General features: G+C 41.0%; 1 protein-coding gene across 2 annotated transcripts in view; it reads right to left on the bottom strand.

Annotated features, from left to right (window-relative positions):
- CHMP4C (charged multivesicular body protein 4C) overlaps window positions 1-22,019 on the bottom strand; it is a 35,797-nt gene extending 13,778 nt beyond the window's left edge. The window contains exons 1-5 of one of the 2 annotated variants that reach the window (XM_053976837.1): window positions 21,816-22,019; window positions 14,606-14,783; window positions 13,257-13,371; window positions 10,621-10,729; window positions 8,330-8,436 (exon numbers count right to left, since the gene is read on the bottom strand). In XM_053976837.1, the coding sequence (XP_053832812.1) occupies window positions 8,372-8,436; window positions 10,621-10,729; window positions 13,257-13,371; window positions 14,606-14,783; window positions 21,816-22,011 (663 nt within the window). In that variant the 5' untranslated portion in view covers window positions 22,012-22,019 and the 3' untranslated portion in view covers window positions 8,330-8,371. Of the gene's footprint in view, window positions 1-5,173; window positions 8,437-10,620; window positions 10,730-13,256; window positions 13,372-14,605; window positions 14,784-21,815 lie in introns of those variants that run through there. The other variant, XM_053976828.1, reaches the window with a different exon arrangement.
- Between the last annotated feature and the right edge of the window lie 937 nt (window positions 22,020-22,956).

Genomic DNA, 22,956 nt, shown 5'->3' with positions numbered 1-22,956 from the left:
CATTGACCTTTCAAGATCTCATTACTGCTTTGCATTGTCTGAAAAATACATAGATTAGATAGATAGATAGATAGATAGATAGATAGATAGATAGATAGATAGATAGATGGATGGATGGATGATAGATAGATAGAGCTTAGGAAGCAGCTGCAACATGTGGCAAAACTACCAGATCTCTCCTTCCAGATTTCCTGTGGCTCCTTGCTAGGCATTTCTGGTAACCAGGTTATGGGGTGGATTGTTTGTGGTGTGATGGAGTCTCCATTTCCCCCTCATTCTGCAGGATAAATACACCTGTTACAGGGACAAGCAGAGGCAATAGGCAAGAGCTCTACCCTATTATGGCAGCTGCTTTGTACATTTAGAAGAAGTCTTGCTCTGAGAAGTTTATTTTTTGTGTGTGGATATGCATTATGAATTTAGAAACCACAGAATCACAGAATAATGAGGTTGGAAGAGACCTCTAAGATCATCAAGTCCAACCTATGCCCTAACACCTCAACTAGACTATAGCACCAAGTGCTATGTCCAGTCTTTTTTTAACCACATCCAGAGATGGTGATTCTACCACCTCCCTGGGAAGACAATTCCAGAACTTTATTATTCTTTTGGTGAAAATATTTTTCCTAATATCTAACCTATACCTTCCCTGACGTAGCTTGAGACTGTGTCCCCTTGTTCTGTCAGTTGCTGCCCGCTGGAAGAGACCGACCCCCACCTGTCTGCAGCCTCCCTTCAGGAAGTTGTAGAGAGCAATAAGGTCACCTTTAAGCCTCCTCTTCTCCAGGCTGAACACCCCCAGTTCCTTCAAACATTCCTCACAGGACTTGTGTTCCAAGCCCCTCACCAGCCTCGTTGCCTCCTCTGGATGCACTCAAGTGCCTCAACGTCCTTCCCAAACTGAGGGGCCCAGAACTGGACACAGCACTCAAGGTGCGGCCTCACCACCGCTGAGTACAGGGGAAGAATGACCTCCCTACTCCTGCTGGCCACACAATTCCTAATGCAGGCCAGGATGCCATTGGCTTTCTTGGCCACCAAGGCACATTGCTGGCTCATATTCAACCGGCTGTTGACCAGCACCCCCAGGTCCCTTTCTGCCTGAACACTGTCCAGCCACGCTGTCCCCAGCCTGTAACGTTGTAGGGGATTTTTGTGGCCAAAATGTAGAACTCGGCACTTAGACTTATTAAACTTCATGCTGTTGGACTCTGCCCATCCATCCAACCGATCTAAGTCTCTCTGCAATCTTGCAGTACAGCTTGTAGGATAATTGTACACCTAACAAAAACATCGTGAGCTTCCTCTTAGATTTTAATTTGGCAAGGGGATAATAACTTGTATTGGAAAAAGCAGATGAGAAAACTGTCTCACTCTGTTTAATCTTTTGCAGAAAAATTACTAAGATTCAGTGAGATGTTTGTGTGCCTATAGAGACATTGCTCCTGCTTAGGTGTACAAAAGCAGCCCAAAAAATGTGTTTCTTGTAGAGATAACTGCAGAGAACCCGATCATATCTGACTTAGTTGTTCCTACCTAAACGAGCAATTAAAAAATAATTTCAGAATGCAGCAAAATTAATGTGCAAAGTAATGTATGATGAAAGAGCATTAAACAATCAAAAATTCAGCTCAACTTTGCTGTGAGTTAACATGAGAAACAGAACGTGCAAATAGTTACTTTTATCTATTTTTGCTGTCAGCATGCTGTAGTTCACTACTGGCATCCTCTGTGAGACAAGTTTCACATCTGAGTCTAGAAAACCACGGAAAGACCAACATCTTTCACTTTTCGAATGATGTGAGTTACACAAGACTCATGATTATCCAAAGGTCACAGGACAAGATCTCTTCTCTCAACAAAGAGGCTTCTATGCTCTGCTCTGGTGAAGCAGCTGTTGACTCAGATTTCAGTTTATTCAGACACAATATGTGCTCTAGACAGATTCTCAGGCTACATAAATTAGTGTCTTAACTTGTTATCATTTCTCCCCATCATTTTTTCTCTCCTATTGTCTTCTTTATAATATTAAGTCCTTTGTGTTCAACCACAAGTGTCTGCTACAATACAGATAAGATCTGTTCTCAGGTTAGTGCTGTTACAAACCTTTTCCAGAACTACTTGGTTCACACAGGGGGATTTTTTTTTCTCTAGCTCATTAAACTGAATTGACTAAAATATTTTGCTGACTGCTTGCAAAGCATTGGGAGCTGAAGGTTTTAACCTGAAAAGTGCAAGGTGGTATCTCCAATCTATGTTTATCTATGAACTTCTGAAACTGCATTACAACTATAAGAAGGTGTCAGTTCAGATGGAATTTCCTGTGCCAAATAAACACTCTCCTTGGTAAAGTTACCTTTTAAGATCCAAATCCTCAATAAATCGAAGTGATTAATTTTACACATGAACAGCCTCAAAACCAGCAGCTGCAATACCTCCCTGTAGGCATGTCCCACATGCTCCCACCTAACCCAAAGTAGCACTGACATTACCTCACAATGACTGATGTGCTCTGAACCCTCACAGACAGACTTGACAGAGACAGACTTGACCAAGAAATCCCTCTTGCAATTCAGTGTCCTCAGTGTGTTCCAACAACATGCAGCTTGCAGCTGGTCACTGCAAGGCACAAATCACTGAGTCAGTATTAAACTTCTTGAAAAATAGTATTTTTAACAGATTTAAACGTTTGAGGTTGGTCTTAGCTCTTTGCCCTGGCCTGAGTGTGTAGAAAAGGGGCTGCATGACCATCTGCTTCGGAGCTCCTACATTAGTGCAGAGCAGGGAACAAAGCTGTGCGCCAAAGTGGCCATAGACAGGGGAAGGGAAGAAAAGAGACAGAAGCCAGAGAAGCAGCCAAGAAGGTGGGTTAGTATTTAAAAGAGCATTTTAGCTCTGAACAAGTGGGGATTTGTGGGAAGAGTGGGAGGAGCGGGAGAGTTTCACCCCTGATTTTTGAGCAGCACTTCCAGGCAGGCCTTTTCCTCCAGCATGAGCAGTAAGACTGAAATCAGGTCCTGTGAGAAAACTGCAGCCTTTCCAGCCTACTGGAGTTTCTTGCTGTATGCTGAACCCAGAGCTCCTCCTGGAGGTCTGCAGAGTCCCAGCCCTGGCCCTGATGGAGATCACCGCTGCTGCTGGGCAGCAAAGCAGCCACACCAGGCACTCCAACACCCTGTATACACACAGGGTACAGACAATAGGTAGGTATGTGGTAATACAACAACCCTACTCATGCATCTGCAGTCTGCAGCTGAGTTTAGTTTGTTCAGCAGGTGCACCAAGGTACCTTTAGTAAGCTGAGTGCAAAAGTAAAGCTAAGATATCTGGATATATTTATAAATTAAATGTATCCAAGCATTCACTTTACTCCTAAAGTGCAAGTTTAATTTCTTGAGGAAAGGGTGCTAAACTCAGGGTGGAGTTGTAAATCCTGTTTGAACCCACAGAACACTCCTTGCCCCATAAGACTTACATAGTGAAAGCTGATGTCACATCAATGGGAATGGGAGGTACTGGCACTTACCACCTCCACGGGAGCAGACCACCAGCTTGGACAAGTGGCCTACCTACCATCTATTTGATTAAATTCAGGTCAAATCACAGATCCTCAACTTGCCTTTCAATCCTAGCAGAGTTGGATGCCTGCCCTTTGAGAAAGCTAGCTGAAGGGTACCTATACTGCCCTGCTGCCCTAAAAACAGCCTGGGTAGCAGTGGCTGCTGAGACAGCACAGGCTGTAAGGGGCTGCGTTAAGTGTCAAGCCCAAATTCCCCAAGATGGCATTTGCCCAAAGTTTATCTTGGTAAAGAGGAATTTGACAGTCAACTGTAGTAAACAGCAACCAGAGAATTATCAGAAGACTTCTAGTTGCAGGGGGGAAAGTCAGCTAGCATACATACAGGCAAAATACAAAACCACAAGTGTAGTGTGCAGGAGAGGAGGGGAGCAGGGCAGCAGAGGGGCCCGTGTGACCCTGTGAGACACAGTCATCTTAGGTATACAAGGTTGTTCAGAAATTTCTAGGCACATATTAGCATTTCATAACTATATAATCTAGTCTGATCTGCAGATATTGATCCTAAGAGTGTAGTCCAGTGGTGACCAGGTAATTACATGCTGATAACAAAACAAACCATTTAAACTATGATCAAGGTCACATAAAGCAGGTATACTTTTCCTACAATATACACCTGACTCAACAGTACTATGAAGGTGGGTCTTGCCACAGTCTCTGCAATGGGGACAGATAGGAGAAAACATGACAGCTACCTGAAATTATACTACTTATAATTCTTCAGATGTGCTGCTAAATAATTTTTGAGACTAAATTTTTCTTTTTTTCTAAAAAAAAATGACATAATTAAAATAATATAAGCCCTACATCATGAAAGACAGTGAGATTTTCTAAATATTCCCCCTGCACACTCATCCTGTTCTTCCACCCCCCACAGCTGTAGACACAGACAGAAGTGCTCGCACCACAGCTGCTCCTTGGCATTTTGTGACAAAGCCCTTAGGACTTACAAAGAGGAAAAGAGAAGCTGCCCAAGCAATTGAAGCCTTTCCCCACCAGATGGTGGTCCTAAATCACTGCTCCAGCATTTTATACATACATGTAAATATGTGTGTGTGTATGTAAAAGGTGAGACACTATACACACACACAGACTTTAAATAGATTCTAGTAAGATTAATGAAAAAAATGCCTTTTACATTTGTTTCACTTCATTCTTGCCTATCATATTTTTTTTTGTTTTTCATTTTTAAAAGACCTGATCATTCTGCCTTTCAAGTAAGGCCTGGAAAGTGAAAAACACATATTTCTGAAACAATGATGAGATCTTCAGGTCAGAGGGGAGGAGAGGGAGGTCTTTTGGATATATTAAATCAAAATAATTTCTTGCAACACAGTAGTTAAGTGTGAAGGAATGCAGCCCAAACACCACAGCTTACACTGGGATGGGGTTTTTTGTTGTTTTTTCTGTTTTTTTTTTTTAACAAAATCAACTTCAAAGAATTCTTGAATTCTAACTGGCTGCTGAAAGATTAATACATCAAAAAATGTTTCAAAATATTCTCACATCCTTTAAAAGAGCACTATATCCTAATGACAGGGTAAGGAGGGTACTTACAATTTTGCCTGATGGGAAAAGAAACTTAATAAAATCATGTAATACAAACATGACACCAAAATATTTATTTACAGTGTATATATATATATATACACATACATGAATTGGTTTTATTTTTTATTAATATCTTTTCCCCTTTTTAAAGTTATCCAGGTTAAAAGTGTCTAAGCCTGTTATGAGAAACAAACAATCTCAGAATAAATAAGCAACAAGAAAGGAAGTCAGTTATAGTACACCAACTGCTGCCACAGTCCTCCTGTAAAATATGTTCCAGTTAATAGGGTACATTTACAATAACACATTGACACTATTCACTCTCAACTACTTACATACTAAACAAATACCATCTTGGCATGAAGGGAGGCATATGTTCAAATAAGAAAGGGCCATTTGTCCCACTGTTATCTGATTTTACACAGGAAAGAGCCACTCCCTCAGCTGAATTCAATCCCTACAACCCCTTTTCCTTTGAAGAAAACTGGTGTCCCAAAAAAAATATAGCAACAAACATTCCAGTTACGGAGGTCCATGGTATATTTTCATTTCTGTGTATCACTACAGTGTTTCTGAGTATAATTTCACCAACCTCACATCCTGGCTTATGAACTGGTACATGAGTCTGGCTTTCAGGATCACCAGCCACTATACATAAGCTTTCAGAGCAGCTCACCTGAATATTCATTTTCATTTCTTCACCTTTCAAAAGTTCTGTTTTTAAAGTGCTTGGTCTGAACATTAATAAGCTGAACACATCTGAAGCTTCTTCAGGATCAACATTTGGCCAAAACATTGCTGGAGGTCAGCAGTCAAACTCTGGTTTGCAAAGGAGAAGATCTCTACAAGATTATTTTTGTCTCCAGTGAGGGGTGTTCACATGGAAATCTCTTATTCAAAAATAGTAGGCCCACATTTTCCAAAGCAGACTGAAAGTCACTTTAGTTTCAAAATGGAAGCTTAGAGATCCATTAGGTTGTAGAGCACTTTGAATATGCCAAGTGCATATAAGAGCTAAGCATTGTTAAACTACTAATTCAACCAAGAACAGAGGCTGGAAGCCAGCTTTTCCAAACTAACTATTGGATTGTGTTGGCATGGCCTCATATGTAGAAATACCAGAAGTGTCCACAAACACGCTGCCAGCCTTGCACAGTCATACACCCAGTGTGTGCTAATATGTTCTGTACACAATTCAGAGACCTGCATAAACTGCACACCTTGAACACAGGACTCAAGCCAGAAGGGTTAGCAAATGGATATGAAATAACTTTGAATATTTTACTAAGTATTCCTGCTTTCAGCTAGCATTCTCATGCTGAATTTCAGCAAGCATTAAAACCGAGTAGCATTCTGTTAGTATTTGGTTTCCCACTCCTTGAGAGTTCAAAATGTATTTTTAAATTTAAGGCAGTTCTGTCTTTTTTTTTCTTCTGTTTTATTTTGTATTTAAAACAAAAATTAAATAATTCCAGACTTTCTCTACTCTCAACAAAAAGGGAATATATTCTTGGTACCTTCAAATTTTAGGACAGAATTAACACTCACAGTTTTTTCCAATAAGAAAATTATCCGAAGTGGCAAGGCTTGATTCAGCTCTCATACAGATACAATCCAAAAGCAATTTCTCCACAGAGAATGGAAGTCCTGAAAAAGTCAAACTCTCCACAGGGTTTATACATTTTGGGTTTCATCCATGGGGCTCAACTTGAAAGGCTCTGAGCAGACCATGTCTAGAAACACATGATATACTTAACCTAAAATCCACTAAGCTGAAGGCTATTGAAGCCTGTTGAAGCTGAACACCCAGCAAATCACAGGGTAAAGCCTGCAGGAGAAGGGGTCAGTCTTCTGTTGCTGAAGATCTACAGAAACCAAGTCTACCACTATTCCCCAGGTCGTTCTAAATCACTAAATTTAAATTCATTTAAAAACAAGAAACCTAGATCAGGGACTCTGCTTCCTACACCCCTAGGAACTCCACACTGTTCTACATTTTCCTTGTGATTGACATCATGCTACTAGCATACAGCTTAAGATTTATTTAATGCTTTGTTAGTACAAAGCAGCCTATTTAATTTTTGGGTTGTATTTGAACAGCAATCTCTCCATATATGCAGTAGTTTAGCACTCAACAGTGGCATTTTTTCCTTAGGCTAAAATGCTGTCAGTTGAACAGTAACACACCAACTTTACAAGTAACCCAGAATCAGCTTTTGACCAGGGTTTAAAAAGGCCCTGCAAGTGCAACACACTGATATTATTTCCATTCACAAACTGAGTAAGAGAGAAGAACCAGAGGCTCAGAAATTAAAACTATTTTGAAATTGTGTAACTAAAAATGTGTTGCTAATTCCTTTGATGAGGATGAGTATTATACAAAGTAAAGACACATCCTAGAAAGACAAGGTAGTGAAGAAGAATGCAAAAGGTCAAATCTCTTCTGGAATTTTGACAGGCTTAATGAAAATCAGTAGTGTTTGGCAGGAATCTGTAAGAACCTACACATTTTGCTTTCCTTGATCACTGTAATTCTGTAACCTAGTCAGAAACAGTCCAAAATAAAATTCAAGTTGACCTGTAGAAGTGCATGGGACATTTTGGCCAGTTGAAACAAATAACACATCCCACTTCAATAAGCCTACAGAAGAGCTTCCTCTTAATATCTAGGACACCAGAAGTTGCTCCAGGCAGACTGTTTGAATCTTCATGTCCAAATGAATAGTTATTAGTTCTTGGGCTCAAAGAACTTGCAAGTGAGGACACGTATTAAGCTGTTTTGCTAATATTCAAAAATTCTAATATTCAAATAGCTCTTTTGCTAATATTCAAATATTGCAAATATTCAAATAACCCTCTAGTTATAGGGCCCTGATGACTTACTAAACTTTCTCATTTCAAAAATGAATCCAGCTTTGAGTGTGAGGCACATGGGTTTTACAAACCAACTGACACGGTAAGATAGTACCTATTAAAAACTGATACTAATAATAAAACAAATCTCTTGATGAGGCTGAAAAAAAAATGATACCTGAAGGTTTAGGCAACTATTTAATTATTTTGTTTGCTGGTTTTTCAGCTAGTTTTGTAATATGGCAGTAACACTAGTCTCAGCAAGATGTGCCATAAAAAAACCCAGTCTGTATGAAATGCAACCACAGTACATCAGTGCAGTTATAAAACAGCAGTACAGCTCCTTACATTCTGCTCTATAATGTTTGGTGTTATAAAAAGACCATGCTCTTATGAAGCCCAGGCAGCCAGTTTCTTCATTTCATCTTCATCCTCTGCTCTTTTCCTGGTCGATGCTGCAGATAAAGAGACAATAACCATCAACTAATGTAACAGTCAGAACCATTCTATCTGTTAACATGAGGACTTGCATAGTGCTTTTCTGTTTGAAGATCTCAGACCAACTTACTGAGTAGCAAGCTGAACATGAGTCATGCAAGAATGAAGCTCATAAGAGTTGTGGCTATTTTGCCCCATCATTATTTCCTGTAGAACCCTAAAGTTCACAATATAGGTCTGATGTCATTCCTACTGAAAGACTCACACAGAAAAAACATTTAATTTCTAAAGGCTGTCACAGCCAGAAAAGGCCCACAAGAATGCTGTCAGTTCTCTCACCACCACGTAAACGAGCAAAACTGACCTATCCTGGCCAGCTGTACATCCTGCTATCTTTCCAAATAGTGCTGAGAGGTTCTGCACATGCAAGTCTCTGGATGAACTCACCCCATTTTAATGTGGTGTAATTTATTAAACGGAGAAAAACATTCCTGAACTTGCTTTGCTCAGGTGACATCAGTTAACTGCTGTGTTCACTGCAACAGCAATTCCCAGCTCTGTATCAGGTCCCACACACACTTTGTACCCAAATCTCCTATCTCACATCATCTGCATTCACTAAACCAAAACCTCATCCAAATTGTCCTCATTTGCTGACCTGCAAACTAGATGCCCAAAAGCCAAGGTTCAGCCTCAGGCTGCCTCCTCCATCTGTGGGTTGTGCACACCAGGACTGGCATCTTTGCAGCCACCAGTGGAATAGTGTTAGTGGGTCCAACACCTGCATGTGCACCTTTACAGCAGCCAGCTGGCTCCCACCTGAGGCAGCTGCAGGGCCAGGAGCCGCTGTCTGGTGCAGGAAACTGCACTACCACTTCAGGGACTAAGGGTGGAGAAGCACATGGGGGACCATAGATGCAGTCCCTCTTCTGCAAGTGTCACAGGTTCACTGTGTGACTGGGGAAGGTCACCATGCCTCACTTCATTGCAGTTTCCTCATCTTCAAAATCAGGAGAGCAACATGCATCTCCACTTAGAAGCATTATAAATCCATCAACTGGTCTGACTTTGCTATTGCTGTGTAACAGTAAGCAGAGAGTTTCAGAAAACATAAGCTAGTTTTTCACAGCCTTGAACTATATAATTGTAACCAGCTCATCTTGCCTGAAGCAGCCATACGGATGGATGTAGAAAATTAAAATAGTGAAGCACATGGAGATGGTCTGGGTTTAACAAAAATGTCAACTGGCACAGCTGGATCTGGATTGGGAAGACAATGTATGAACAAATCATAAACGACCAGACTGAATTTTCACTGCTTTTCTAAATAATTTTTTTTCCTAGCTGTTCTGCAATTGAGTTCAGTAGATGAGGCCACAGTCTCAGCTTGAACATTTTAAACTGTTTCTCAGGATTTAAGTGTCATCTGCCAAAACACATATCACAGTATCTGAGTTGAGCTGGTCTAGGTAACCTGTTCTGTAGCAGAAACCATAAACCACCTGTGTCACATGTGTGCTGTCCAAGTATTTATATTCTTTTACTAATGTCAGTACACAGCAAGTCTTTCAACTGACAGTGAAAAGTATAGAAAAAGTTGACTGCCTCTGGCTGAATTCAAAATGAACAGGGCAGAACTATAGAAAAATAAAACTACAGCTTAATACTAGGAATAAGCCAGTTCAGTAAAAAGAAAGCAAAGGAATGAACATATGTCTTTAAATATGTACTTCCTGATGCCTCCTTCATTTCTAATTAAAATACCAGCAGAAAATATCAAACCACTACCCTGCAAAACTGGATCTTTATGACGTAAACATTTGGAATCTAGGTCAGACTCTAACTGAAAGAGACTAAGGATTTAATTGCCAAAAAGAAGAAAAAAAAAAGGCAAAAAAGATCATTCTTCAATGATCTTACTACATTTCAGTAGGAGATTCATCAGTGTATGTGCAAGGTCAAGTTCCCCAAGTTTGTCACCCCAAATCTACAGAGAATTTGGTCCTACATGCTTTCACAGAGCAAAATGGAATCCCACTCTGCTTCTTCTGTTAAGCAGATTAAAAAATAGGAAAAGGAATTTATAACATTTTAAAAGTTATAACAGAGTTAAATGCATATCTGAAACCCTCTCTTCCTCTTCCCCCTCTCACAGCATGGCTTAATCGTGAGAAATGTAAAATAGCAAGCAGGCATTTTACCAGGACGAGAAGGCAACGATGTGGATGGAACACTTGGCAACCTGACATCTCTCATTCCCTTGTTCAGTTCTTCTTGCTCCAGTTCTTCTAATTCTGCCATCAACTCATCCTAAATTCAAGGAAAACATTATTTACAAATTCTGTCAGTGATTACACACAAGGGCACATTCAACCACCGTGAAGCAAACTACTACTGAAAAAACAGTTTACACCTGAAAGGACATATCAAGAAACAGCATATTAAATGTGTAATTTTCACTAAGTATGGGCAATTAAATAAACCTTAATTGAACACTGAAAATAGGACAATGAGAGAAACAGGACAAGAAATAAACTTAAAAACAAAACTAACAGCAGTACAATACATGCCAAAAAGGCAAATATGGGAGTAAAAAGCCTCTCTGCTGTCCTCAGGCTTGTTCCAAATCTAGAGCCTGTACTCTTCAATGGATTCTAACTTTAATGTGCCATTTCTCCCATTTTAAAAGGCACTGGTTATAAGGCAGACTGTCATTAAACATTGTGCTTCAGCCCTATCACATAAGTCCAGGATTATATGTGATTTCAAAGCAGCACTGGAATCAAAACTGTCCTCCTGGGTCCTGTTATTCTCTCTTGAAGCACACAGCACTTGTGGGCTTTTAGGTGCAGAGGCTGATTTGGACAGATGATCTAATCCACTTGTACAATGCTAAAAATAAAAAGGCTGTATGCTTTTTAAAAAAGCAAGGAACTTATTCCTCGGCTGAAGTTTCCCAAAGAAAGGAAGCTATATGTTACATGTATGTGGAGAAATGGACCTCTGCCACATTGACAAAATGGTTTAAAAGAAACAGTGGGCAAAAACAACTGAAGAGGGGTGGGGTAAGTGTCAAAAAGTAAGAGCTATTAGGTACTGAAATGGGCTTTGCCTACACATTTATACTTTGTTTATCATCAACGTAGAAGTTAAAATGATAGTTGCATAGCCACCACAGGACTTTATACCTGAATTTACTTTCTTATGGTTTTATAATTTAAGGCAAACATACACTGTGCCAACCCAGGGAGAAGGAACTCATGTTTCTGTGCCTGTCTGGAGCACGAGAAATCACTTGCATCCATGGTCTCCTTACAGCCACGGCACACATGTGAAGAGAAAATGCATCCAAATGCATGGAAAAAACATCCTTCAAAAAAAATTCAATATTATCCTTCAACATTAACCACTTTACATCCCAGCAATTAAGTCATTGATTCTAGCACTCTTAAGGTGCAGTAGCCTGCAAACCAGGTTTCCCAGTTACTGCCAAGTGCTCTAAGTATTAGGCTCTATGCAAAAGCTGGCAACAATGCTCCAAGTGACAGGGACTTATTTCCCAAACAGGAACAATGCACACCAGCTTCAACTGGTATCCCTTAGGAACTTCCAGGTCAATCTACAACACGCTTATTAAGCCTAGACTCCAAAAAGTTAAGCACTGTTGAAAAGACGCTGTACAGCTGTTTGGGGTGGCAGGATGTTTTTCAATAGTTTGAAGCTCAGGCCAAATCTCATTCCTTGTGCCAGTAATGACTAAATGTTTCTTGGAAAATTTACATTCAAAGGGGAAATACAGGAAAACAGGTAATGGGAACAAAATACAAAGATTCATTACTATTTTCAACAAATTAGAGCTGTTGAATGAAACTTCCTCTTCCTCCCTATCAAGCAAATATGTGCAATATAGCATTTATATATATTTTTTTTTTTTGTCCATTTGGGAATATAAGAACAAATTAGTTGGGAATACAGTGAACAGTTTGAGTATTCAAGACATTCTTCAAATGATTCTTAGTGTTTGGCCATTTTGAAACAAAATTGAAAAACAAAACAAAAGTGGGTGTGATACTGAGCTTGACATCCATCTCTGCATTCCAGAGATTACAAGAATTTTGAGTAACCTTGACTCTTGAGTCCTCAACCATGGTTGGATAAGAAATAAGTTATATCCTGTTTAGATGTACAAAATCAAATCTGGGGCCATTGGATGAAAGCTACTGCAACAGATTTTGAGAAGGTCCTAAATGCCTTTTGGGGGTTTCAGAAGAAAAGATCTTTAGAATTAAACCTTATTGCCTCCAACAGGTATTACTTCTAGCTATCAATCTACTTTTGTGGTCTGGGCAACAGGGAAAGGATCTGCACCAAAAATGACCTTAAAAAAAAAGGTCTAAATATTCAGAATTATGAACAGAAGTGCATGTCCCTATGCCATGGACAGGCTAAAGTCAAACGGATGTCTATTTGGAGCAACAAAAAATTATATGTTTCAGTGTCCACTTGGAGTAGTACAAATTATATGTTTTAGTGACCTTTTTCCAAGGCTCAAATGAGAACAATAACTACAGGAGTGCAGTTAAAAATGCTTTTCTTAAAATTGATACAAAAATAAAAATATTTTTTATATTTTTGCATTTACGGATTTTTATTTAGTACATTATATATTTTATATATAATGCTTTTATTTAATTTTTATATTTATAATAAAATTCTACAATTGTCCTAGATAGAGTGAGCTAGAACTAAGGAATTTCACATCCACACTTCTTGAGAAACAAACCACTGCACTGCAAAATAACTATGGAGTTAAAACTCACAGGCCTGAAGTACTAACCTCGTCAAACTCATCACCAAAGGCAGCTCGGTTTGAGATAGCGTCTGAAATTTCCTGGGCAACATCTTGCTGTTCAGTGATATCTTGCATCAAATCATCAATTTTGTTCAAATCCCTGGCAAGGTAACATGGAAACATTTTTTAAAAGATGTATCATTCAAATCCTACATAACACACTCACTTGAACAGACTCTGTTTTCTTTTTATGCCCATGACTCTATAAACAGCAGAATTCACAGAGAGTAATTTTCCTCACCTACACCCAGTCCAGCTACTTCCATGTCGGGATTATAACAAAAGTCAAACTGCAGCAGAGCATGTCTCTCTCTCTCTCTGTGCTCCTCATACCTCTGCCAGCCAATCACAGCCCATGGGTAGATCCCCAAGGTCAGCATCTTTGCAGGCCTTTTGGTACTTAAAGGGGCTTTATAAGAAAGATGGGGATAAACATTTACATAGCTTGTTGTGGAGGGCAGGGGGTAACAGCTTTAATCCAAAAGAGGGTCAATTTAGATTTGATTCAAGGAAGAAGCTTTTTACAATGAGAGTGGTGAAGCACCAGCACAAGTTGCCCAGAAATGGTGGATACCCCATCACTAGAAACATCTGAGGTCAGGTTGGATGGACTCTGAGCAACCTGATCTAGTTGAAGATGTTTCTCTTCACTGCAGGGCGTTTGGACAGGATTATCTTTAAATGTCCCTTTGAACCCAAATTATTCTATGATTTTATGGATCTTTTTGATGTTAAGCTTTCACCAGAACTGGGGAGAACTTAACAGAATTGTACCCCATTTAAAGGTTTCCCCTTATTGTTAACTTCATTATTGTTTCAGTTCCTGTTTATTTCTCCCAGAACAACCCTTCTGATTTAACTCTGTTTATTCAGGCAGAAAAACACCCCTTGAAACAACATAGGACATATGAAAAAAAAAAAAAAAAGTAATTCTTTTTTTTGGGGGGGGGGGGTGGGTGGGGAAAGGGAGTGCATTTAATTAGTACTTTGAATCCCACAGTCCAGCTTATGGATTCTGAGGAAAAGAGTCCACCTAGTTTCTATGACTAAATTTTCTTCTAGACAAACCAAGGGCAGAGGCCACTCTCCACTGCCAAGACCGACTGAAAAAAAACCAGATCTCACCAGTTAAGTAAACTTCCTTCTAGATTTATTGTTAGGAAAAATATTTTTCTGCCAAATATAACACTATAGCACTAATAGCATTCCTGACATTCAATGCCCAAACCAAAAATGAAGTCAAAACTATCTAACTTGATACAACAGTCTATAGTAATGGAATAATTTGATAGTGGTTAGTAAGTTCAACTTGGAAGCTACTAGAAAACACTTACATATTTTCATGTACTTTTTTCATAGCTTGTGCAGCATAACCCATATTCTTGAGTACTTCTGTGTTGGTGTGGGAATTTTCCAATGCCTCTCTCTGGAACTCAATAGTCGAAAGTGTCCCATCAATTTGATTCAATTGTTTCTCATATCTCTTTTTTCTCTTCAGTGCTTGTAAGGCAGCTGGAATGGGAAGAGGCAAAGTGCATTGTGTGTTTTCATAGCAAATGCAAGGACAAGTAGTTCAGCACCAAGCTGACCTGCAGAATTTATAATTCTCACCCTCCTACCTTACTATGAGGGAGACAAACTTTGACCACACCAGATCGGCAGCCTGTTAACCACCAACAGGCTGTTGCATGAACATGCTGGGAAGCCTCTTTTAGATTAACTCCTTCTAGCACCACAAGGAAAAGCAGCTTCTTCCTCCACTGTGGGAGATCTTGAACTCCATCCTGTGCACACAGGCAAAGCAGGGAAGATGGGAAGGAAAAAGAAAAACATCAGAGAGAAGTCAGAAGGGAGGAAGCAAAGAGAGAATAAAAGAATAAGCAGCAAAATGTAAGTAAAACCTAAGGAAGACAGTGTAAGAAGATCTGCCATGATAACCACAACTGCACCAATGGCACTTTCTAAACTTTGTCTCAGCAGCAATAACTGTGAAGTGCAATGGAGGGCCCAAATGGCCCAGCTAGGCAGATGGGTTAGATCAGAGGAGGATTTGCATTTCTCCAGCTTTTAGCTCATCTATTTCTTAACAATCATTTAGGAACCTGATCTTTAAATCTTATAATTTAAAAACATAAAGAACTTTGTAGAAACAGACGCAGTCAAATTCAGCTACACCCCATTATCTTTGTAAATTGTCAAGATTAGTCTTTTATATTCATTAAGTTATGATCAGCGTACTCTACCCAGAGTAAATCATTACCAGAATAAACGCACTTGACAAGCGTGAGGAGAAAAGAACTTTCTCTTTGCCTCAGGGTGTGGAACACACACAATTTTGCCACAAGCATTTCCTGATGACAGTCCTTTCCAAACTACATATGCCAGGCTAAAAAAAAAACCCAAACAAAACAAGGGACTGAGTTAACCCATTGTTTGATTTCTTTCAATGCTATTAGCACCCCATTCCTTCCCTTGTCTCCTAAATTTAAACAGATTCAGAACTTACAAGCCCCAGCAGCTCTGCGGCACCCCCAAACTCCACCAACAGCAGCAGCTACTGTTGTGATCCTGTTAAAATTGCCCATGCCCAGTAACACTGAACCTTGACACTGGGATACAACTTTTCAAATGAAATTTGGGATTCCCCCAAGGAGGGCACAAAGATTTATGGTGTGTAACAGCATCCTAAAAAAATTAATCCTTTGTTGACAAATGCTTGAGTCAACATGATCAAAATTGCTCATCATGAGCTGCACAAGGACAGGCATTCACACAGGCTAAGATGCCTTCCACCACCGGCAGTGAGATGTTTCAGGACAGCAAACCACAATCCCAACAGATTAATCACAGCATTCAAATCCAAGATTTTCTGATGTTTTGGTGGATGGTTCAAAGATATGCATATTCTGAAGAAGTTGCACAAACACCAAATGATGTCACGCACATGGCAAATGTAAGAATTGTAAAATTCTCATCGGCAATTCTAAAATACTTAATTTTTATTTAATCCCAAACAATGCTTACCTACATATTATTTCCTTACTTATTTATGCTTAGTATTGGTAGAGTTAAGACACCAGCCACTTCCTTTCTTAGCTTCCATTGGATCAAATTTGATCCTGGATTCTTAGGTTAGGAAGCTAGAGACTCCAGACAAAGGTAACAGTCTGAAACTGTGCATAACACCAGCTGGGCCAGAGAAGACTCTGAGGCCCTGTGGACTGAGGAGCACTCAGCTGGAGCAAGCATCTACCAGGGGGCAGTCTTTCTAGTCAGTGTTCTTCAGAAATGGGGCTCTGCAATAGTGCTGTTATTATTGGCTGCTCACAGAGAAAATGGATTTCCTCAGTTACACACAAAGCAGTTGTTTTCAAAATCCTGAAGATCATTTAATTAAACCACACCCAAATCAAGAAAACACAGGAGAAGCTAAACTCTCTGTGACTTCAGCTATTCATAAACAGCTTTTCCTAATTATTGTGGTGCAAGATATTATCTTCCTTCTCTTTAGTTTTACCAGTCACTTATAGGATAAAGCAGCCCATAGGAAATAAGTTCATACTCCTTCCTTATCAACCAAAGCATTATAAATTCTCACACCACACTGTATGATTTTCCTGATTTGTGTTAAATGAATGCCCTTTATTGCAGAGTGTTTTGCTACAGTAGCTCCTATCATTAATTTATGAGAATTTCCTTGTTATTTGAAATCTATTTTCCTGTGTTTTACAAAGTACCTAGAATTTTAGTGCTTTTCTACTGCATATTACAAGCGTTTTTAAATTTGTGTGTAAGTCTTACAGGACTGAAATGCTTCTGCTTTATAATGCTACCACATTGTAATTACCAAACTGGAGAAGAAAGTATCTATTAAAATATAATGAAATTGAGCAGAGAAGACAAACTCACTTCACTAAAGGTCTAAGAATGGCACCGAAAAATGGTGTTCCCCATTCCAAAGATTTCAAAGAAGGAAGACAGCCTGGGAAGGATGAGTTTGAGCAGAGGTAGAGTCTGAGGAAGCAAGTGTAATTAACATCAGTTCATTCAGGAAGAGGTGGAGGGCTTCTCCAGGAAAAAAACACAAAAGCAGTCTCATACACTTTTTCTTTTGTGCTCCAAAAAAGCCAATTCAACTCTTGAAATTTTTAATGTCAGCATTTGGCTGGGCTTTAGCACATTTCCTGTACTCCTGAATCCAGTAAGCAGAATACAGCTCATAGATTAGGAACCACTGCTTTTAATATGAGTTTTTATTTTATAGTCAAGGTGTCTGGAACCGGAGAAGACTATGTCAGTTTAAGTTTGCATATTAATGAACTCCTTTTATACAGAAGGGCACTTTTCCAGTTTTGCTACAATGCTGACACTTTAGTAAGGAAGCAGAAATGGCCAGCCTGGCAATAAGAATCCTGGCCACACTGAATATCCAGATTTCAAAAGGAAAAACAGAAGTAATTGCATAGGAAGAGTTGTGCACCCTTTTCATGGTTTCATGACAGATCAGACTGAAAAGCAACAGTGCAGTAATACCACCTTTACCTACTCAAGCAGTCAAGCCTACTGCCAACACCCATCAGTACAGAAAGCACCAATGATCTCACCATCTTCTCCAGCAGAAATAAAACAGCTGTCTAATAATCCTCATAATTACCATGATGAAACTACTAAAGTAGGAAAAGAGTGTTTCTTCTGAAGATGTAACACAATTGTGAAAATACCAGATCTCATTCTTGGATACAACTCACAAAACTCTGCCTCAGGCCTGCAAGGGATTCATGGACTGCAGCTTCTATCTCCCTCACTCCAGGGACAACAGAGGGCAATGCTGCTGAGGCCATAAAAATCATAGGACCCTAATTAGGCTCATTATCAGCACTCACAGTCCTTAAAGCCTTGTGGAGGAAGCCACATGCAGCTACAACTGAGAGGCTAAATCAAGAATAATAATTAGCTGGACCAGTTATAAGTATTCCAGTTCACAGCAAGACACTTGAATGTGATCATGAAAGTCAGAGAACAATCACTGTAACTCACAGAGCAAAGACACATCAAGGGCTTTCCTTTATGTCCCTGCCAGAAACCCTCACTCCCAACCTGTCCCACAGCCTGCCGTAGGCGTGACTGTCCTGTCCATCATAACACACAACTACCACATCATTTTTTGGCCTCCACAGCCTCCTGGTTACACCCAACTCACTGAAAAGGAATGCTACACGGCTACATGAGCCCTGCCCAAACATAACACACGTTTAGCAGCATCTACTTGTGAAACCCTCCCTGTTTTTCCCACTTTCTTAATAGGTTTTGTCCTCAGTAGTACTATGTGGTTCTTTATGGTTAAGATTTAATCCTGTTCTGGATGGCTTAACTTTATTATTTTTATTAAGTTTTTTTTATATTTTTAGGATCTGTGAAGGACATTGGGCTGAAACAACACACATTCATGTGTATGTTATTTTCACAATTACAGGCATGCTTCAGAAAACACATTTTATTTTAAACAAAGTTCTCAAATATTCAGTATCACTTCCTGTTCTTTAAATTATGTCCTTCAAAATAATGGATAAGAAAAGCCAATATGTAGATGGAGTTGGCAGCTACATACTAGCTTATACTGAGAAGCCCCCAAAAAGTACAGCAAGAGATTTTAAAAGAGTTTGTTCCTGGAATGGAGAGACATTAGAATTCAGTGCTAACTGTGAAAAAAAATATTGCTTCTCATGACATAACCTCTTCAGGAGGAATTTCAGCAAAAAAAAAGCCCTGAAGTGGTCAAGCTATAATCAGATATTAATGGGGAATGCTGGAAATGCATCCCATCAAAAGTATAGCTAATTTCAGATTAGGTACAGGAACTGCAGAGATACTCCATAAAGGAAAAGCCAGGAGTATTTCAGTGATGTTTCACATCTATGGCATAGATAATGCATTACAGCTTTTAAATCAAGTTAAGCCTACTGATGTCACATGAAACCCATTCAAGAGTCATATGAAGTCATGAGAAATTGCTGGTGCTTGAATCTGCTCTCTCTTGTGTTGGTGCAACTGACTCAGACTCATGCACCAAAAGATCAAGTGTGATCATGCTAATTTGGTGCATTTTCTATCCCTAGATACATCTTGCTCCAGTTGCAGACAGCTCCATTTTAGTTTCCATAGCCCTCTACACAGATGCAATGAAGAAAAAAAAAACCTACATTAAAAATAAGCAGTGACATCCCTCCAAAACACTCACTTCAACAAGGCAGTGTAGATTAAAACCTTTATTCTCTCATTTGTATATATGTTTACATAATGTTACAATAGATGGTAGTTAGCACAGATTTTCTCTGAGCTATACAGTATTACACACTAGCTAATATGATGTCAATGTAAATCAACAGTAATTAAACTGTAAAGCAATTGACATATCAAATGAAGACATATTATTGGGGATTTAAGTTCACTGACTATCCTGCTAAATTTAACCACTTTGGCACAGCAAGGTTATACTTTAAACAATGTATAGTTCATATTGTTTCTCCTCTGACTGTACTTAGGTTACCCTATTTTGGTTTTAGAACCATTTTTGGCATGAATAAAAACTGCCTCACTGCACTTTCAGCTCTACTCTTGCCTCTTTACTGTTCTTAACTGTTCCTCCCTGAGCAAATGACAAAATAGAAGGCAGTTATTTTTAACCAAAATCAGCTCAACACTACAGTTTGCAATACGGCTCCATGAACAATTTAATAGATAAAAAAACTAGGGCAATTGCATATTGAGCACTGCAGTGGAAACAATGATCTGGGAGAAAAGCTTCAGATATCAAATGCTGCATGCCTGAAGCAAAAGGCCAACACACACCTGAAACCACCATCAACCAGCTGAGTTAAAGATGAAGCAGATCTACCTTTTCCCAACAAATTCTCATTCCTGTCTGTGCCCCACTCTATCTTCACAGGTGCACAAGCACTCATATAGCTACCAGGTCAACTGGATAAGTGGAACTTAAACCATCCTGGGTAAAAAGAATAACCCAGACAAAGAAAACCACAATATTTTACAATATCCAGCTTTCTGAAACACACCCTTCAGGGAGCTCTGCTAAGGGAAAGGAAGGGAGCAGCACAAGGGCAGGAGAGAGGCAGGAAATGCTTCTTCTTTCTGCAAATGTGCCAGCTTATATTTCAGGTTTGGGATGAAGTTTCAGACCAGCATGTCTGGATTTAACCAGGAATTGCTACAGTCATAGGAACCAACCTGTTTGCTTGTACCAGCCCTGCAGCTCAGGCTTTTGCACAATGAATTCAGTCCCAGAAGCCACCTGGTCACTTTGTTCCATAGCAAATTAGCTTCCAGCTGGATCATCTTCCTGAACTAGCTCACTGTGACAGTACAGAGGTGCCAGTACCTGGACAAGGGACCAGGAGACACTTTAGCTGAAGCCAGGGGAACAGAAAGTGTGAGGCTGGGACAATTGTGACAGCTCCCATCCTCTTGAGCAGCAGTCACAGTTGAGCACTCAACTGAGTTTACTCCCTCGACTGTGCCTTCAAATCTCTCCCATCTTGACCCACAATTTTAAATCAATTTTAACTAAAAGTTAGTTTAGTTAAACTGCCTTTTGCTAATAATTATTAAATGCTAAAGTATTACAAATACATTAGAGGGCCAACCAGGACACCTCTAACACAAGTTCAAAGTTACAGGGCACTGTTTTTGAAATTACTGAGTAACAACAAGCAGGCAAAAGACCTACTTTCTTGTTACATCACAAATCTTTAATTCAAAATATTCTTCTTCTGTTATTAAGCATTTAAATTAAAATACAGCTCAGGCAAATAGGCCTCCATGCAACTTCAGGAAATAATTAACTTGTTTCTCTGAGGCCTGTACATCCCCAAGACACTGACTACCATCATTTGCTTCCCAGGGGTGACAACATCAGTATACATAGAAGCCAGACCTTCTGACCCCTTAGCATCCTCTCCTTTGTAGCTAACAGTAGTCACTAATGCTCTAAGCCATCATTCTTTTTTTGGTTGTACATATGCTTCTTACACTATTTGGACAAATCATTGCATCATTTTGTTGCTCAGTTGTCAGCAATGGGGATAATGTGCATTGATTCGTGAATATACAGGAGATCCGCACATCCTTCATTTCATTCGCCACCTGCCCAGCCAATGCCCCAAACAGCGATTCCCTCCCCTGCTGAGCAGCAGTACTCTGCCCTCCGTGTATCCAGCCAGTACCTGCATCGACTGTGGTGCAAAGCACGAACAGGAGAATCGCACAGGAAACCACAGACAGTAAATTTGTGAGGAATAACAAATTCCCATCCCGCTGTATGAATCCACAGTTCATTAAACACTAATCGATGCCAAAACCACCATCTAGCCTCGCGTGTGGTGATACTTGCTCGGAGCCCACAGCCGAACCACACTGCACACCTGCGGGGCCAGGTGACGCGGCGCAGCCACAGCCCCGGCGAGACCCATCGTACCCAGGGCGCTCCAGCCCCGGGATTTAATCGCGCGGGGCCCAGCCCGCACTCACCTCGCTTGTTCTTGGTGCCGTGCTGCCGGGCTATCGCCAGCTCCCGCTCGATCCGCGTCTCCAGGTACTCCTGCTTCTTGCTCAGCATCTCCTCCGTCTCTCGCAGCCGGGCCAGCGCCTCCTGCGGCGAGGGACCCCCGCGGCCCTTGGAGGCGGCCGAGCCGCCCCCCTTGAAGAACTTCGAGATCTTGCTCATGGCGGCGATCCCAGCTCGGCGCCCGCCGACACAAAGGTCTGGCGAGCCCGGTCCTCAGGAATCTCCCCGCCCGGCACACGCCGTGACAGCACTTCCTGAGCCCACGGGCGGCGGCGGCACGGCACCTGGCGGCGGCACGGCACCTGGCGGCGGGGCGGGCCCGGGGGTGGCTCCGCGGAGGCCGAGCTGCCGCTGCCCTCAGCCAGAGCCGGGCAGAGCGGCGGGAGGAGCCGGCGAGCTCCGCGGGGCAGCCGCAGGGTCCCGAGCCGGGCCGGCGCTGCGGAGGGGACTGCGAGTTTGTGCTTTCCCCCTAACTTTTTTCCCGTCACAGAATCTCAGAATGCACATTGGGTCATCCCCCCTGCTCACGCAGGGTGATCCTAGAAGCACATGGCACAGGAATGCATCCAGGTGGCTCAGTATCTCCCAGGGAGGGAGATTGCGCAACCTCTCTGGGCAACCTGTTCGATTGCGTGGTCACTCACACAATAAAAAAGTTCTTCCTTGTATTCAGGTGGAAAACCCTGTGCCGTCAGTTTCTGCCTGTTGCCTTATCCTATTGCTTGGAACCACGGAGTAGAACCTCGCCTCAGCCTCTTGGCACCCTCCCGTAAGATGCTTATAGACATTGGTGATGTCCCCTCTCAGTCGTTTCTTCTCAAGGCTGAAAAGGCTCAACTCTCAGTCTTTCCTTCGAAGGAAGGAATTGGAGACATGCCGCAGGAAGGTGGTTTGGGAGGGCATCACCCTCGGGCACAGGCGTGCACGCGGGTCAGGGCTGGGAAAATAACACTGAATTCTGAAGGAATGTGTTTTTTTACAAAAGTGGGGGGTGCGCCGCTAAGGAAACCTCAGTGGCACCAATAGGTTACAGGGTGCACGAAGTGCTTCGGGAAGTCGGGCTACCTCCGCACTGCCTCCGGGAACCAGGCACTGCACCATGGG

Source organism: Vidua macroura, chromosome 1, assembly GCF_024509145.1.
Source record: "Vidua macroura isolate BioBank_ID:100142 chromosome 1, ASM2450914v1, whole genome shotgun sequence".
Lineage (NCBI taxonomy): Eukaryota > Metazoa > Chordata > Aves > Passeriformes > Viduidae > Vidua > Vidua macroura.
Note: the sequence above shows the minus strand (reverse complement) of the source record. Positions and strands in the feature narration are given on the sequence as shown.